We start from the raw sequence: 18223 nt of genomic DNA on the forward strand, positions 1-18223 counted from the left end.
GTCAGCAATCAGAAAACAAACTCACCCGGGAATCTTAAGTAGTTTAACTTGATAAATGACTTAATTACACAGCTTAAAGTTCTCCAGCTCTGTGCTTGAATTCTGGCCCAGGGACAGTTTAGGTTTGAAAGTAGATCATTATATGTCTATGGAAAATATTCTTCTTTTTACCTGTATCTGTAAATGTATGTAATCAACCATCAGGAACCCTGTATATTGTATAAAGTGGACCTACTTTATTAATGAAAGTGCGAAGAGTCAGCTCAATAATGCACATGAACGTGCTACTTTTCAAAAAGCAATGCAATGAATAAGATAATCGTTTTGGTTTCATATCATTGTAATGATCTCTTGTACTAATTTTGTAATCATTTCACAACAGTAGGTTATTCTGCTGCATACAGTGTAAATCAACAAAGGAGCGACCATTAAAACTGTTTGAATGATGGGTGTAGTGGATATTCTTTATGGCTTAGAAAAGTTGTACTTGAGCTATAACACAATTACCAGAGCAGGAAGGGGTGAGTAGATAATGCATTTTCCAGCATGTGTGTATTCCTTATATTTATACATTTGCTGATACTGTTCCTCTGCATGGTAGCAGCATAGTGTCTCTTATTATGACTGAATCTGTGAGTATCACTTGTTCAGGGACACACCCAGTTGCATCCAGTATGTTTGTTTCATAGAAGAGCACCCAAAAGTGGTCTGTGTATGTGGTTTGTGTTGTTTTGCGTGTGTGTGTGTGTGTGTGAGGGAACAAGGCTGAGAGCCATGCTTTTAGTGGTGCTCACAGCGCAGTTTTCATTGACATGACTGTTGCTAAAGGCTTCAAATGGAATCACTGTGTTGTCTAATGGCTCACACAAACATGCACAGACGCACTCTAACACAATACATCACTTGAAGTGTAAGAACATGTCGAAAAACAAAACTGCCTCCAACAAAAAGCAAACGCAAAACAAATCTCTCCCCTTTACCTTCCCGGTCATTCATACACACACACACACACACACACGCACACACACACGCACACACACATACATATATATATACACACAGGCCTGAAGATTAGGTTTGACATTTTAGTATGTTTAGCTGTTTTGTATTACAGAGGGTCACGTCTGTTTTATCTAATAGCATTAGTGGAAGACAGTTCATCTCTATGTATGCATGTGTACACACACACACACACACCATCACATATCACCGGCGTGTTTGTGCATGTTACTATCAATATTCCTACATTAACTTCCAATACCCGTGAAGAGACGTAGGAAGCATAAGTGATTCATACTGATAAAACCTCAAACCTACAAAACCACCGGCGCGATACGTTAAGTTATTTGTGTCAGGGCATGTGTGTACACGTTGGGGTGTGTTGAACAGGTCAGACTGTGCTGTCCATAAAATTCTCTCAGACTGTGAGCACGAATAAATAGATGTACTGTAGTGCTTGTAATTTTAAATGGTGTGCCATTTAAAAAAAAAAAAAAAAAAAAAAAAAAAAAAAATCAATTCCATCCACTCAAGTGGATGATTGAAAATAAAATTAGAAGCTGTATTTGTACTGAAGCACATGATCAATCTCTGCTTCTGGAGTAATTATTTTGCCAATTTAAGGTTTATTTCCATCTTAAACTACACAATTATTATTACATACACTATATTGTCATGTATTGTAGATGACCGTTTTGCAGTTTGCACCTCAGAATCACCTGTATTGTGTTGATTTCAACAACCTGGCACCCAGTGTGTCGTGACAGTATTGGAGGGGTAGTTGTATGCGATTACTTTGGAACAATAGCAGCTGTGCACGAGTGGCTCCATGATAAAGTTGTTTAAAAGGGTGAAGCTGTGTGTGTGTGTCTGTGTGTGCTGGTTGTGCCTCATCAGCGACTCATCATGCTAATATCCAGCTATGCTTAGGGAGCAGGTTGCAATGTTTGCTCCAATCAGGTGATGAAGAACACTACATGGCAACCGTGATCTTTGCTGACCCAGGCTGCTCAGTCTCTGACACACTGACTATTTGCAGACTGATCGTGGCAGTTGCAACCTTGAAACTGTCACTGTAAATTAACATTTTGCTGCTATTTCCACAAATAAAATTCATTATCATTGCCAAGTTTGAAAACTTCTTTGTTCTTAGAAATACTTGGTGTGTGCTCTTTACTGGGGAAAAAATCTCTAGTGAACAGGAAGACGTCATGTTTGCCACCAGCTAGATGAACTCTCAATTCAGCAACAAAATCTGCAGACAGTGCAGAGAGAAACACCACAACAATGACCTCTTGGCAGCAAAATATAAGAACAGCAATGACAAAGTTTACCCGTCAGTGTTTTTGGCTGTGTTTGGTCTGTGTGTTTACTCCTGTGCTCACTTTGTTGGCATTAATTGTAAAGTATTATCTGTCTTTTTCCCTGCAGGCTGAAGTTAATTGATGTACGTGGGGGAGGATGTATGGATCGTTTTTCAAACAGTGGATGTGGGTGGAAAGGAGCCATCCATCCATCCATCCATCCATCCACTGCTCCAGTCTGCTCAGAGCTTCTAGATGAGATAGTAATAAGGGGAGGGCTGGATGGATAAATGAATATGATGATGTGCCACGCCATTGGTCATCACTCAATCCAATTGGGCTAAGTGCTGTGTGGTCTCCGGAGCAGACGCTATGATATCACAGCATCTCTCCGGAAAGCTACAAAAGGGGCGTGTGTGTGTATGTGGGTGGGGATGGTATTGGCAGGCCATGGATTTGACTCTTTCACTATCCGGTTTAACTCCTACAACGAAACGTTACCGAGGAACATCACACACCAGCTTTTCCTCTGTGTGTAAATTAGGCTATTAGGCTTTACTTAAAACTGATTAGACTGTTTTTACTTGTAGCTGAAGAGGTCACTGCTCAGTTTGGGTCCGAAACGTTGTTGGTTTGTTCTAGGACAACAATCCTGTAATAAATCCTCCTTCACAAAGGTCAAGATGTTCAGTTTTTGTTGATTCAACTTTAGGGACATTTTGGAGGACGGAGTTTGTGATGCTGTTGGACTGTCATCACTTTCCCTGCATTATTGACTGTTTTGTTTGGTTTCAGCCAGGGAACCACAGCCCCAGTTTTGTTGAGCCTTCACCCCACTGTATTTCCTGTAGTTGAGCAATATGTGCTAACAGTATAAATACTGAGCTCCTAATGGACTACATTTGGGAATCCTGCCACTATGATAATCTAATATGTGATCTGATGATCAGTGTGCCCTTTGTGCTGATCATATTGAAAGCTACCCAGCAGTAGAGCTACATTATCATATGGGATTGAGTGACCGTTACCACAACAGTAAGACACCAACATTTTGAAAACAGTCACATACTGTAATTACATTTAGTCTAGTTTACTGAAGAGCTGCACGTTCAGGACAAAGGGGGCTCTATCACCTCTAATTCAGCCCCTTTCAACTGGTTCTGTCCCTCACTTCTAAGCACTCTCTACTGGTTGTGTTGGCTGTATGAAGAGCCTGCAGTTACCCTGTGTATTTGACACTGAACAGCTTCTGTTAAGCTGTAGTCAGTTTCTCTTGTTTCTATTCTTTTCTACACAGTTTGTCCTTTTGAAGCCTGTACTTATGCTCTCATCTTTCTATTGAAACTCCTCAGTCAGCTTGTAGTGTTCCTCAGCAGCCAGCTGCTAAGACTGTCTGCCATCACAAGAATAATAAAGCCGTCATCTCAGGGCAGTGTTGCAAAATAGTCCTATTTTTGCAGGCAGATTCAACTTCTAAGAATACAAGCAGCCAAAATAGCCCATTATGGCTGTGAGAGGGAGGTTGAGGAATGTCTGAAGCATGCTTTGATTCCTCATCCTCTGAGCACACTGGTCAGATTAAAGCTTGTGTGTGTCTGAAAGGTCTGAACAAAGAGCATGGATACTGAACTGCACAGGAAAGGCCTGTATGGGCTTCAGACACTTGCAGGATGAAAGCTGGAGCTGATTGGCTTAACCCTGTGGGTCAGAGGTCTAAGGTCGGACTCGGGATAGTGTTTTATCCCTCCCTGTGTTTTCCTACCGGAGCTTGTTGTGGTGGGGGAGGAGAACAGATTCAATAGGAAATCAATGCATAAACCTTTACATCTCTAATCAAGAGGTGGCTTTACACCCACAGGTCCCACCTTTCTATTAGCTACAGCTAGTTTCTGTACATTGGATAGCTGTTTTTTCTTTCTTTCTCTCCACTTAGATGTGACTGAGCATGCATGTGCAGCACTTTTATAGCAATGTGACGTTGACGAAGTTATACTCATTCACAGAAAGCACAGGGAGAAGTGAGGGATATACTAGTCATCGAGAAAAACAAATAGCCTACATGAAAAACATGAGCACATGTACAATTTAACGTGTCTATAAAAAGACATCTGGCTAACTTCTTCTCAAGACTTTTGAAGCAAGGGTCACATTGAATTAGCAGCAGGGCTGCAGCTAAAATTATTTTCATTGTCAATTCCAGAGCTGAAATGATGGATTAATGAGTTAAAGTTGATCAGCAGAATATTAATCTACAGCTATGGATTAGTCAGTTTTATACATTATTATACACTTATATCATTGTAAACTGAATAGTTAAATATATACCTTAGCTGAGTCATCTTTTGCTTGTTTTTTCAATTAATAGATTGAATTGTTTGAGGAAAAGTGAAAAAAGTATTATAGTTTCCAAGAGTTGGAATGGACATTTAAAATAGTTTATCTATTGTCCAAAACTAATAGATACTAATATAAACTAATAGATATATTTCAGTGCTATTTGACATGTTCTTGCCCGTCGTCATTGTTCTCATCATCACAGACTTTCTGCAAACAGCAGTTATAGGGAAACATTTCATCCTGAATGTTAAAAGCCAGCATTATAAAAAAAGCCAGATTAAAAGCCATAAAAAGCCAGATTTATGATAAATACTGAGGTTTATTGTATTAGGAGAGATCACTGTTGACAGGTCAGTATTGCTGCCACACCATAGCCAGTCCCATTAAACTGTCATATGGTTTAAATGCCTTCTATGAACACAAGACCACAAATTACATATTTACATTGTAGTTATGGAGTTGAGTTTGCATTGCCTTTTAAAGGCCCCTCAGTGTTTGCTGTGGAGGAAGGAAGTATTTCCTATTCACTTTTCCTGCCCATGTTTTTCCAGCCTGTTGAGGGATGTGAACAAAGTGAAGCCTTGTCTAACCTCAGGGTTACCTCCATCCTATTAGCCGGATTCATTGATTACATACAGCTTGATTTGTTTCCTCTCCAGTGGTGTCTAAGTGTTGGAGCTCGGGTTTTGACCGTCAGTGCTGCCACAACTGTCAGAGTTTACTTTCTGTACAGCTCCAAGTGATTGACCGCTTTGCCACCAGAGCTGCCAAAGATCAGGATTACATGTGCTGACTGCCATTTATATTAAAGCTCACTCTTTGATAAGGAGAGATGGCTACACAATCAACAACCATGACTTTAGTTTGCTGACTCACTGCGGTTGAACTTCGTCCTGACAGGTTTTCCATTCTTCTCTACTCTGAACAACATCTACATAATGTTCAAAAAGTCACTGAAATAAAATGTAAATCAGTGCTTGTTTCTATCAGCTGCTGTTATGAGAAGATTAGATAATTACTCCAGCACTATTAACGATGCAGGTAATAAAACATTTAATCAAAGTCACATCCGCAAGTCGTTGAATAAAGAAAATACATTTTTGGTATTTTGCTGTTATTTGATAGTGACAGATGTACAGACACAAAGCTTTCTAGCGCTGCAATTTATGAAGATTTTCATTAATTAATCTGCCAATTATTTCCTTGATTAATTGATGTGATTGATTACTTTAACTTTATTTAAAGGAGCTGCATTCAGATGGTTTATTTTATTGGGTCATTATTATTTTAAGAAATTTAGTATATTCAGCCAATTATGACCAAGACAAGCAGTAACTCTTCACATTTGTGAAACTGGGACCAACAATTCTTTTTGCATTTTTGCTTGAAAAATTATTAAAATGATAATTTGATTATCAAAACAGCTGCCAATAAATATATTCTGTCAGTTGAATTGATTAATTAGCTAATCATTGCAGCTGTAGTTATATCATATGCCTCTTAAACACTAGTCTAATCACTAATGTCATTTACTGTTCCTCAGACATTAAAATTAACCGGTTTTCGTGGTGTCAAATGACACTAGAGTTTTGGGTTTTGCACTGTGGAACAAAAGAAGCAGCTTGAACATGTCAAATGTCAACCTGCATTTCCATATTCTGACATTTTTTGGACCAAACTGATGAATATTGAAAATTATCTCCATGGCAGCACTAATGTTTTTGATTATCTTGACACCATGACTCCGCCTAAAGCCCTGGATGGGACTAGGGGGATTAGGGATGTCCAGTGTCTCTCCCTCTCTATCACGTGCACAAACCAAAAACACAAATACACAGGCGTGTGCACCCACGTAAGCAGCCCATCTGTCCCCCGAGACCAGCAGCTGGTGGGTGGCGAGAGAGTCCAGTACGAACTTGACCTCTAACACTCGGCAACAGGAGATGCTATCCACTGTATCAGTCTACTGTATCTGTCCTACAACCAATCTGTCTTTCCTAAATATGCAGCTGCACACACACACACACACACTTGCCATTAGAATCATTAACTGGACGCTGATTATATTAAGGCCGGACCCACAAGACTAATTTCACTAAGTGCAAAAAATGTTGTGCTAGAGGTTTTTGTGTGTGTTTGTTTGTGTCTGTGTGTGTGTGTGTGTGTGTGTGTGTGTGTGTGTTTGTACAGTATATAGCTTTCTGTCTGTCTTTTTGTTCAAGCTCATCTTAGTTGACAGCCACTGGCCCCCTGGCTTGTCTGGTTTGCTGTGTGTCTTACCTTTGTGACATCCTGTCACCATTGAAGCTATTTGCTGTCCCCTCCAGTTCAAGTCGATTTGATTTCAGTTGCAGGTTTAGAAGAAAACCGTTGCTCTGAGTTAAAGAGGAGGAGCAGAAGACATAGGAGAGAAAGTAAAATTGAGTGTGCTGGTGTGTTTATGTGTTGTCGCTGCACAGTTAAAAGAAAATTTTTAATCAATTCACACAGTGGCTAGTGCGGGCGTTTTTAAAATCCTCCCAAACAAGATATCAAGTTTTAATGGTTGCAAAAATCTTTGCTTTAGAAAAACTAAACAAATGATTTATTATTTATCAGCACTTAAATATTGAACATGTGTTAAAAGGTTATGTAGAAAAAGCTGTTTTCAAAATGCTATGTTGCAAAAGTGATACTGAACAACATTAACTGCAGTTGAGATTCAGTGAGTGTTATGCTGCCCTTATTGTGTACTTGTACTTTGTGTTGGTTTTGTGTCCTTCTATGTCGACTCACCAAAATTGGTTTATAAGAATTGGGTTTTTTTCCTGGTATTTTGCTCATATGTTGGACAAAAACAAACTGTCATAATTGCTTCTGTTCCTGGAGCTGACGTCATGCCCTTGCTGATTCCCCTCTCTCTGCTCTTTTCTGTCCTCAGATCACCAGAAACTGGAACGGGAGGCAAGAATCTGTCGTCTGCTAAAACATCCAAACATAGGTGAGTCACCCCTGAGAGCCAACAGACTGATGGATTAGTGAAACAGCTGTTTTGATTCAGAACATTACAAAAAAAAAGATTTTAGTTTAGAGGTAAAAATGTTCAGTCGCTGCAACAGATTTCTCTTGTCTGGATTTCAGTCAGTCACATTAATTCTTGTGTTTTTTTGAGATTGGTTTTACTTCCTCGCCTCATTGTGTGGAGTTGTTTGGACAGGCCACACTGCTGTATTTGTAAAAATAATGACAATAATCAATGAATGTGTTTCATATGTAGCAAGGTTCTAAGAGATAACCTCTCCTTTTGCTACAAACTTGGCTTATAAAAGTCTAATCCTAAATAAATAAATCCTAAATCCTAATAGTCTCATTTTGGAAAAAGGAGGAATAATGCTTCATAAAACGTACTGTAAACACTAATCATAGATGTAAAGCACAAGAAAATTCATTACATTTTAATTATATTTTACAACTGTGGCCTCTGAGACCCCAAACAGAAGAAATAGTTGTCTCCTGAAACATGTCATCTGTTCAAATCATATTTATAAGCATTTTTCACACTGTTAGAGAAAAGTTCAAGCATGAAGCTGATAAAACAATGTTAAGTATCTTTTTTGTGGTTAAAGTGGCCTCAGAAACTAGAGATAGCTTTAACTGCAACTACACGAATGCAAGTGAAGGGACCCTCATCATAAACCATACCATTAACTTACAGAGCACATACCTACCTGCCATCACTGTTTGACCAAACCTATTGCCAGGACACCCTGGATTATGTATACAATATACAGATTTGTGTGCGTGTGTGTGTGTTAGTATATGTGTCGATGAACAATCATAGTTAATAATTGTAATAAAATCCTTTACGGTCATGGCTGCCCCAAGTCTATGATCCACAGACGTTGACGTGTTCAGTTGGTTTCAGGTGGCTGATGTGAAACTGGCAGTGTTCCCTTAAAGCTGAAGCCTCATAGTTATTTTAAACTCAGTGAACTGGAATACAAAACTAACACAACAACAACTGTGTCATTTTTTTTTTTCAGTTTCATCTCAGTGTTCAGTGTAATAACATCACTTAAGCAAATGGCCTTGGTTCATAGGCAAATCACCCAGTTACCTGGTAGGTCATGCAGTGAGACATTTGCGTGGTGCAGCTGGCCGGCAGCCAAAGCGGTGAAGTGAGTCTGAACACCAAGACATGCAGAGTCAGCTGGTCGCACTAATACGATCAACACTGTTTACTTTGTGTACTGTGTGTGTGTGTGTGTGTGTGTGTGTGTGTGTAAAGCAGGATAGTTAATTGTCAGTAGATATTTGCCTCAATATTCACAGCCTCCCCCCTGTCAGGTTAGTTGGTGAAGAGCAGACAGACAACTTTTCCTGACACTTGTTTGTTCATTTGACCTTTATGTTGACATGTGAAAAAAACTGTATCAGCATTTTGGTTTGTCTGCAAGCTTGATGATTGTTATATCTGCAAACTTGGAATTATGGAGACTGCCCTGCCCAGAAAAAAGCAGCAGCATTGGTTGTCCAATGTTTTCCTCATGAGTAAACCTGTTAGTGTTGTCTCTAAGTAGTGAAGGTGGACATGGAGTGATGTTGTAGGGGTCAACTGTTGGGTCATAGTTATTGTCCCATCTCATACTTTCAACATTTGTTTTTTCCTCCTCCTTATATTTACTCAGAAAACAACCTGAGGATGTAAAGCAAACACAGTGTTTTGTTACAGCTGAATTTCTGTCAGTAAACTGGACAATGCTAAATCATTATGAACTGAAAAATACAGATTCTATTTTGGATACATGGTTTAAAGGATATGAACATTGTGGGGCCCTCACCCCACCTTCATATGTGCGTTATTGCATTTGTTGTGTGTACAGTGAATGTTTACCATGTTCGCTTCATGTTCTGTTGCACTGAATCTGAACACACAGACATGATATGTATATTTTTAGATCTGGTATAATTACCACAGATTGCCCATAGTGAACAAAAAAGGACCCTCATCATCATCATGTTTCATCAAGTTTTCTCCAGTAGCACAGTAAGCTAATGACACCTGTCTGCACATCCATGGGTACGTAGTAAACAGGGACTATGAACTGTAAATTCAATGTACTTTAATTGTGCCAATTTGTCAAAACTTTGAAAACCCCTACTCTAAAAGACCAAACTGGTCTGTTTACTAAATTGTCAGGTTAATAGAAAGATTATGGTGCTTGTTCTATAAACGTTTCAGTTAGTAAGTTTGAGTCTCATATAAGTCGAGATTCTGTGTGTGTTTTTGTGTGTGAAATCCAGACAATAGGCAGTGGCCCCCTGGAAAGGAAGGAAATGGCAAACTATCCTTGTGGCAGAACTGCCAAGTGTCTTATCATAGTATCCTGCCCAGTGCAAGACACACACACACACACACACACACACACACACGTATGATAACAGCATAATAGGTAGTCATTGGTCTCTTTCTTCTTCATACCGCCTAATTCCTGCTTTGTCATCATCTTGTTCTTTGTCTTCCTCCCATGAATTATCTTTTTTTTTTATCCCATCCTCAAGGGGAGTCATTGTCTTTTCTTTAAATGTAAGTCATCTGAAGGAGAAAGGAAGTGTAATATACCGCATTTTCAGGCCTGATGTAGGAACTCAAACGCCTTCATCCACCTTGACACAAGCAGGTTTTTAATCTACCTGTGAATAACCCATCAGTAGGTTGCTGTATCTCAAAACTGTGTTGAACGTCTGATTAAAGGAAGCTGCTGGTTAAAGTCATCTCCTCCTGTGTGAAGAAGAAATAACCTTTCACCCGTCTGTGTACAGTGATGTTTCCTGCCTGATTGTGTGCTTCTGCAACAGAGAGAAAACCAAAAAAGAAATTAGCGATATCACATCAGTTATAAATGATGAAAATATGGCCACTTTTCTGTCAGCTTCGTCATCCAAAAGCTGATTCCACGTCGCCAACAGTCCAGGTGGCACTCAGACTTCAGAGGCCTTCTGTCAAGCGCTGGTGTAGATTATTTCAGATAGGCAGGGAAATATGGTTCTGCTTGAAACCTTGTATCACTTGACCCTGTGTGTGTTAGCTATGATTGTGAATGGAGATACCACAATACCATAATACCATCTGGTTTTATGTTGTTGTTGATGTGTTCAAATAAAACAACTAAGTATTTTAACCACCTCTGCCCCACACACACACACACACACACACAGAGGAAACTCCTCTAAGGTGATGGTTCACAGAGAGTTCCCATATATAAGATAATTAACATTATTCAATCTTTTCTAACTGAGGACTCTGTCTCTCTGTTTCTCTCTCCCTCACTAGTGAGACTCCATGACAGCATCTCCGAGGAAGGCTTCCATTACCTTGTTTTTGACCTGTAAGTAACACACTCTCACACACACACACACACACACACTCACACACACACACACACACACACACACACACACACACACAGGTCCTAACCCAAGGCTGGAGTACTGCACCAGGATAAATTGCTTCACCTAAGCAACAAGTAAGTTGAAATTGTTTTTCCCTTTTTTATTTTCCATGACGGTCACCATTCAGAGCAGTACAGTATTTCCACTGAGCTGCCGTGAAGGACAGGATCCTTTTTTTTCACATTCCCTTTTCATTATGTTTATCCCACAAGTAAGAATTATAAGATTTGTGGAGAGGGTTAAGCTTTTCTTCATGCTATGAATTGCTTCGGTTTTTCACATCTCCTCCCTGCTATTTCTACCACTTGTGTGACTTGTGATGTATCTTCTATTGAAACTTTACCATGAAAACAAAGAGTATGAGTTAAATATAAAATTTCATATTCCCCAACTCAAAGAAAAACAGGTTTCTCGTGAAAGTTGCAGCTAAATTACGAGTTTTGTGTCTGAGGTATGGATAAACCGGACATCTAAGTGAGTCTCATGGAGGCTTGTATTATCAGCAACCAGTCAAGTGGCCTCTTAAAGGACCAATTAGAGCACAGGAGACACATACACATGGATACAGAGCATGGTGGATCTCTGAGGAGCTCCAACATCAACACAAACTTAATCAAAACCTTCGTTTGCACCACCTACCACACCGGAGTCAGTGAGAGGCGTTTCATATTCTCTGTTCCAGAAAAAGAGTAATAACTGTCACTTTTTTTGTCTGTCTGTCTGCAGTGTCACCGGAGGAGAGCTGTTTGAGGACATTGTTGCTAGAGAGTATTACAGCGAGGCAGATGCCAGGTACAGTATGTCATCCTGCTGACGTGTGAAGATGTTATGTTGTCCATGTTAGTCAGTTTCCCTGAATACTAAGGTTTTGGTGGCCTCCAAAGTAAAATTTTCAGGCTGCCGAGGCAGAAAAGTTGTGTTATGAAAGCACAAAATGTTTTGCCACTTAAATCTGTGTTAATGTACTTTGTGCTTTGACAGCAGAGGAAATGCTTGTGCAGTTCTCTGAGGTTGTTTTCAGTGCACACTATACACTTGGGGGGGTTAAATTTAATTTCATCAATAAATGATGACAAAGCTGTCCTTTCTTGAAACCTTATTTTAAGCCTGCTGTCAGATGTTGCAGTTAGTTTTTGCACCGCAGCACATTACCTGACTTTAAGGTTAAACCGCAACAAACCATTTTGGTCAGTCATGTGTTGGATGGATGATCAACTAAAAGCAAAAGATTATTCCACATACAGTGCAGTCCTCTCAATATGTTTAATAAAACAAAATTATTTAACAACATGGTCACATTCCATTATTTTCAGGCATGATTTTCTTCCCTCCTTTGCTTTGCTCTTTCCCCCTATGATCTCTCATCTCTATCACTTGTACCAGGTGAGAGCTCATGACATGATTCTTATGTCGAGCCTTTAACCCAACAGATCAAAAAAAACAAAAACAACGCTTCACCTCACACAGGAACTTGGCCGGTCGGTCTCTGGGTGAGGCCGTGCAGAGGGTCTCAGTGGATTTTAGAGCCAAACCTCATGTGCATACGAGCTAGCAGGAGAGAAGGCAGCATCATACACACATGAAAGTAGAAGCGTGGGCACCCAAAACTTTCATGTTTTTACTTCCACAGCCCAGCGAGCCCCCACGTCTGACAGACCACAACCACATCCTCAGGTTGTTTTTCTGAATGTCGTTTTAATATCCACTAAAGACACAGCTTGTATCTGAGCGCGACAGAATGAAGTCATGTGTTTTTATACCCATCGAACATGTGTGCAGCCAGTTTAAACACAACACCTGGCTCTGGTAGTTGAAGCTACGTATAAATAACAGCTGTAAATGTCATTTACAAGGTGTCAGTTTGACAATCGTGATGAAAATGCATTATATGGCACAATTATTTGTCACATTTCTAGCCACAGTTGTTATATACAAGTGCAGTAATAAGGACTATCATAAAACATAGTGAATGGACACTTAAATTTATACATACATACTCCATTTTCAGACAGAAAAAAAATGAAGGATGAAAGAAGGAAAGGCAGGTCAGATAGAGGTTGAAGAGTATTGTGGACAAGGCAAGAAAAAAAATCTGATCATGTTAAAGAGAGTAAGGACGGGAGCAGGGTAGTTTGATGGGCACTATATTAGCTGCAGAAATGGGGGAGGCAGATAAAATGGGGTTAGTGAAATGCTGAAATGAGCATGGGTGGAGGAGATGTGCAGAGCAAAATGTGGAATCTAGATTTAGCCTAATTTGGACACAACGCCAGGGGCTTTTCTTTTGATTCTGTCTTACAGAGAGAGAGGATGCCTCTCTCCAAAAATCTGCCTCTGTACACCCCCATGCTGCTGACCCCGACTTCACCTTCACTAACGTCAAGCTCAATTTAATTTAAAAGAAATAATGGTCATTTTAACTGCATCAGACCAGCAAAATTGCTGATATGCAAGCTTAGGACAAGCTTACATAAGATCCCCCACACTGCCTCAACAACACACACACACACACACACACCCTGCCCACTCCACTTCCTTCCACACATTCGGTCACATAAAAATGCAGCAAACTTTACTCCTATGTGCACCACTTATCCTCCTATCCAACACTACACAGATCGCAAATGGAATCAGTGTGAGGTTTCACAAATTGTTGTTGCTTGTGGATTGCAGGTACATTTTCAAGTCTCAAGATGAACAAGAGGAAATGATCTAATGAACAAATCCCTGGTCGGAGGTGTTTGCTCCCATTCATCCGCAACAGCATTAGGGCTGGGTTATGCTTGAAGAGGAGTAGTTTGTATGATGTGATGTCCGACCACATTGGAAATCAAAAGTGGAGTAAAAAGCCGAGGAGAGAGATGACATCATTTAACTAATGGGGTAATGGCACAGTTTCAGACGGTCTTTCCTCGAAGGCGCTCTGTTGTTCACTTGAAGAGACACAGAAATAGTTGTGCAGTTGTGCGAGGCTCTGTTCTCACCTTCATACAACCAGCGAGAAAGTCACCGAAATGGTTGGACACAGCCCTCCCTAATCCACTGTCGAAGAAGTGTTTGGGTGGAGGGAGTTTCTGAAGCTTCCCTGACAAGCTTTTATGATGGACCAGCACACCAGCACCTTTCGTGAGCCAGGCTCTGATGTCGTGTGGTAACAGCTGGCTCACAGTCTGTCACAGTTCATCCCAGAGGTGTCTGCTAGTGTTAAGGTCATGGCTCTGGGCGTCCTCATACTTTTGGCCATAGTAGCTAAAGTTTAAAATGTTTATCCTTGTGTGGCCTATGGAAGAGCTCACTGCTATTGACTTGTGACACGATACCATGTGTCACAGATTGTTTACTTTACTTATCTTGCTTGTTCTCACTTTGTGGATTTGTATCTTCCTTTGTCTTTTTTCTATCTTCGTTCATCATCTTTTGTTCCTTGACCCCTATAATTATGTTTCCATCTTTCCAGTTCATAATTCCTCTCAGTGTTGTTGACCTTGCAGGGCACAATTGGGCAGAAGTTGGTCTTTCAAAGAGTCTTTTGTTTTTCCTCTCCTGTTGAAAGAATTCACCAAAAACCTCTTTAATACCTCAATTCAAAATAACAGAGCTGAAATAAGTTAATCAGTTAGACAATCAGTAATGAGTAATTAAGTAATTTTTCACACAAAAATGCCAGCAAATTGCCTTTCGTGGGGATTTTTGTTATTTTCTGTCTCTCTTTAATGTCAGTGAAAACTGAATATATTTTACATTTTATCCAACAAAAAAAGACCTTTTAAGATGCCACCTCAGGCTCTGAAAATGAAACTGTGATGGACGTTTTTCATGATTTTCTAACATTTTATAAACCCAACAGCTAAATCAATTACAATCAAGAGAAATAACACTGAAAATAATCATTAGTTACAGCCCGACAAAATATACACAGTTGAGCAATATTGAAAACATTAAATATAATTTGAATTTTCTTCTCCTTTTTTTTTTTCAAATATTAAAATCTTTTATATTTTGACATGTTTCTCTCCCTTTTCTTCAGTCTGCAGCTCATTGTCATGTAGCTATTGTGGACTGACAGATGTGTCTCTCCTGTGTTTCTCATCCCTCTGTCTCCTCCAGCCACTGCATCAATCAGATCCTGGAGAGCGTCAGTCACATCCACCAGCACGACATTGTGCACAGGGACCTCAAGGTGAGTTACCGTGTAGCACTGGTGAATATGCGAGGACCTCCTCTGCTATCTAACATACTGGTTAGGTACAAACAGAAGTCTCTCATAGAGATTGATTGAACATTGGGTCGTTGATTAAATGAAAGGCACTGGTTGAGATTCACAACAGGTCTACACACACACACACACACACACACACACACACACACACACACACGAACACAGTCGCACAGACGTCGTGCTGTGACGTTAAGAACAACTTAAGGGATGAGCGTCATCCCTCTCATCACCTGCTTTCTCTCCTCTTTTATTTCTCTATTCCCATCTTCTTCTCCATCTATACCCCCTCCCCCTTTTTTGATCTGTTCCCCTCTTCCCTCCCCCCTCCCTCCCGCACTGCTGAGGAGTGACGAAAGCAGACCAGCTGCTATTAATAGCAGGTCGGTGGGTGAGATGACGGCCAGTGATGATTTCCCTTGCAGCAAGATTGTTCACCCCCAGCAGAAACCAACACCCCTCTGGCCTCCTCAGTTGTGTTAAATTTTAATAATACGGTGAATGGAGGCGGCAAATTGACCTGAGATTTAAACACCAGGATAATTGCACCACATTTGTTTTATTTGCCAATAACTGAGTTCAGAGCCCTAAACTTTAACAGTTTACTTATAATCTGGTCCTTTACTTTTATGTGAAGGAGCAAAATTAAAGCATTACTCTGGGGTAAGTAGACAAGTGTAATTGGAAAATAAACAATCTGTTTTTGTGCGACAGCGGTGTAAATGGGCTTGTGCTGCTTTTCATCGATTTTTACCTTCCATATGGATCTCTGTATCAGATGAACTTGGCGAGGGAAGAGTTTTAGAAGGACAATAATGATGATAGATGATGAGGGCAGAGGACAGGAATCCGTTACATAAGTTGTTAATGTACAACTGTCTTGTCTTTTATTAAAACTGCATCTGTACATCATTACTGCAGACAGTGTGCTCTTAAATGGTATACTGAACAAAAGAAAAATCAATGCTTTCTACAATCAACCATTTAAAGTTCATTGATCTGCTGGTCATCACAAACTCATTATGCACAGCCCTAATTTTTTGCAGCTACATCAAAATGTATTTAAAATTTTAGTAGAGTGCCAAAAGTTTCCAAAAATATCAAATATGTGAGGATGAACCTATCATGAACATTTTGCTTGTGAAAGTTCAAAGGTCACTTAGACCTCACTAAACAAGTTTTTAGCCATAACATAAAGTTATGACAATACGCTTGATACCTTATATTACATTCCTTCAAAGTCAACACTACATACAAGTCTAGACACACATGGATGTAAACTTCCACTTAACTGGTTGGTGGAGGCGTACCAAGGTGAAGTGATCATTATGGTACCAACTCTATTTACTGTTTTCATTTACTATTTCTGTTCTCATCAACCTCATTTTTTTTTTTTTTTTTTAATTAATCAATTCTGTTTTGAGTTTGGGAGCTTTGGGAGTGATTTCAGTATTGGAGCAATAATAATCATAATCATAATAATAATGATGATGATGATGATGATGATGATAGTAATAATAATAGTGTGTCACAGAGAGTTGTGACCTAACATACACACACACACATCATATTTTCGCCTCCCTGTCATCTCGGGAGTCCGACTGACTGAGGGGAAAACAAGAATTAGAGAGAAAGAGTTGAGCGCTGTTGGCTGGTGGCAGGCTGGGTTGCCATGGTAACTGTAGGGTGAGGTCACCCGGCTGCTGCAGCGCCAGCGGAGGGACTCATTATGCCACCTCCCATCTATCTATCTCTATCTGTCTCCCTCTCCGTTGCCCTGTTGCTTTATCTCCAGCTCTCTGTCCCCCGCGCAGTCCCCCCGTTTCTCTGTCCCTCCTATTGTCTCATCTCTGCCCAATAGAGGGGAAAAATGGTGGATGGATGGATGGATGGATGGATGAATGGATGGATGATAAATAGATGGAGAGAGCAAGACTGACAGATGAGATGAAACAGACTAAGAGCACAAAGACAGTTGGTACAAGTGTCAGACATCCATCCATCTGTCTGGATTTGAGGCGATGAGGATGGCTGCTGCTGCCGCAGAAACTTTTGCCCTCAAGACACAAAGACAGACACACACACACAGTTGGGACTTAGTCTAGAATATATATATATGTGTATATATATATATATATATATATATATAATATATAATTGGGAATAGTCTAGAATGTAGAGCCACCACAGTGCCAAAGAAAAACATCTATCTAAGCAATATCTACCTAATTGCTTATCCTAATCAGGGTCACAGCGACCTGTAGCCTGTCCCAGCATGCACTGGGTACCATTTGGTCGGGGCTAACACGCAAACAGCAGATCCCGTTTACACCTGGTGTTAACATGCTGTTATCTGCATACATTTTCTAAATAATGAGGCCTGATCACGGGCCTTTGCAGGTGGAAATGACGGACCTGTCAATGAAAACAGTGTGTGTTAGATTCTCTGGAGGTGAAAGATGAGGGTCATGTGTCAGATGGAGACAGCTAAAGGCATCCTACTTTTCAGTAGCTTTGCTAATAAGGCTAACATTACTTATACTTTGCGGTTATTTAGTGGAGAAACCCACTCGCACTAGAATTGGCCACCATCGTGTGACCCTTGTCTTGCACGTCGCAGCTGCCCTTTAATAGTCTCCTGAAGCGAAGCTGCTGTATAAATTTTTTTTCCCTATTTCTCCTTTGCTGACGAGGAAGGTCGTCGGAGGCTCTTTGACGAGCAGCTTGAGATAGCAGGAAAAGACAGAGTTAGATTATCTGTCTGATTGTTTTGCGGATTTCCTCTCTTAAAAACAAGGTCACACTGAACGCATTGCATTTACACCTGGCTGAGCTCTGATCACAGTGCAAACCAGACTGAATTTGATTGTGTTCTAATTGCTAAGGTTTGTGCACGCATTCACACCAACATTATCATGCAGTAATGTACATGCTG

The 18223-nt window shown here is 40.2% G+C and overlaps 1 protein-coding gene across 27 annotated transcripts in view; it reads left to right on the plus strand.

Moving 5' to 3' along the window:
- The window catches only part of camk2g2 (calcium/calmodulin-dependent protein kinase (CaM kinase) II gamma 2), a 71221-nt gene that overhangs the window by 22581 nt on the left and 30417 nt on the right, over nucleotides 1–18223 (plus strand). For all 27 annotated transcript variants that reach the window (XM_071480111.1, XM_071480121.1, XM_071480112.1 and 24 more), the window contains exons 3-6: nucleotides 7561–7620; nucleotides 10954–11008; nucleotides 11799–11864; nucleotides 15180–15252. In XM_071480111.1, the coding sequence (XP_071336212.1) occupies nucleotides 7561–7620; nucleotides 10954–11008; nucleotides 11799–11864; nucleotides 15180–15252 (254 nt within the window). The remainder of the gene's footprint in view (nucleotides 1–7560; nucleotides 7621–10953; nucleotides 11009–11798; nucleotides 11865–15179; nucleotides 15253–18223) is intronic.

The sequence above is a fragment of the Trachinotus anak genome, unplaced genomic scaffold (assembly GCF_046630095.1).
Source record: "Trachinotus anak isolate AG129_WGS33_773 ecotype Australia unplaced genomic scaffold, CSIRO_AGI_Tana_v1 ptg000007l, whole genome shotgun sequence".
In the NCBI taxonomy this organism is placed as follows: Eukaryota; Metazoa; Chordata; class Actinopteri; order Carangiformes; family Carangidae; genus Trachinotus; species Trachinotus anak.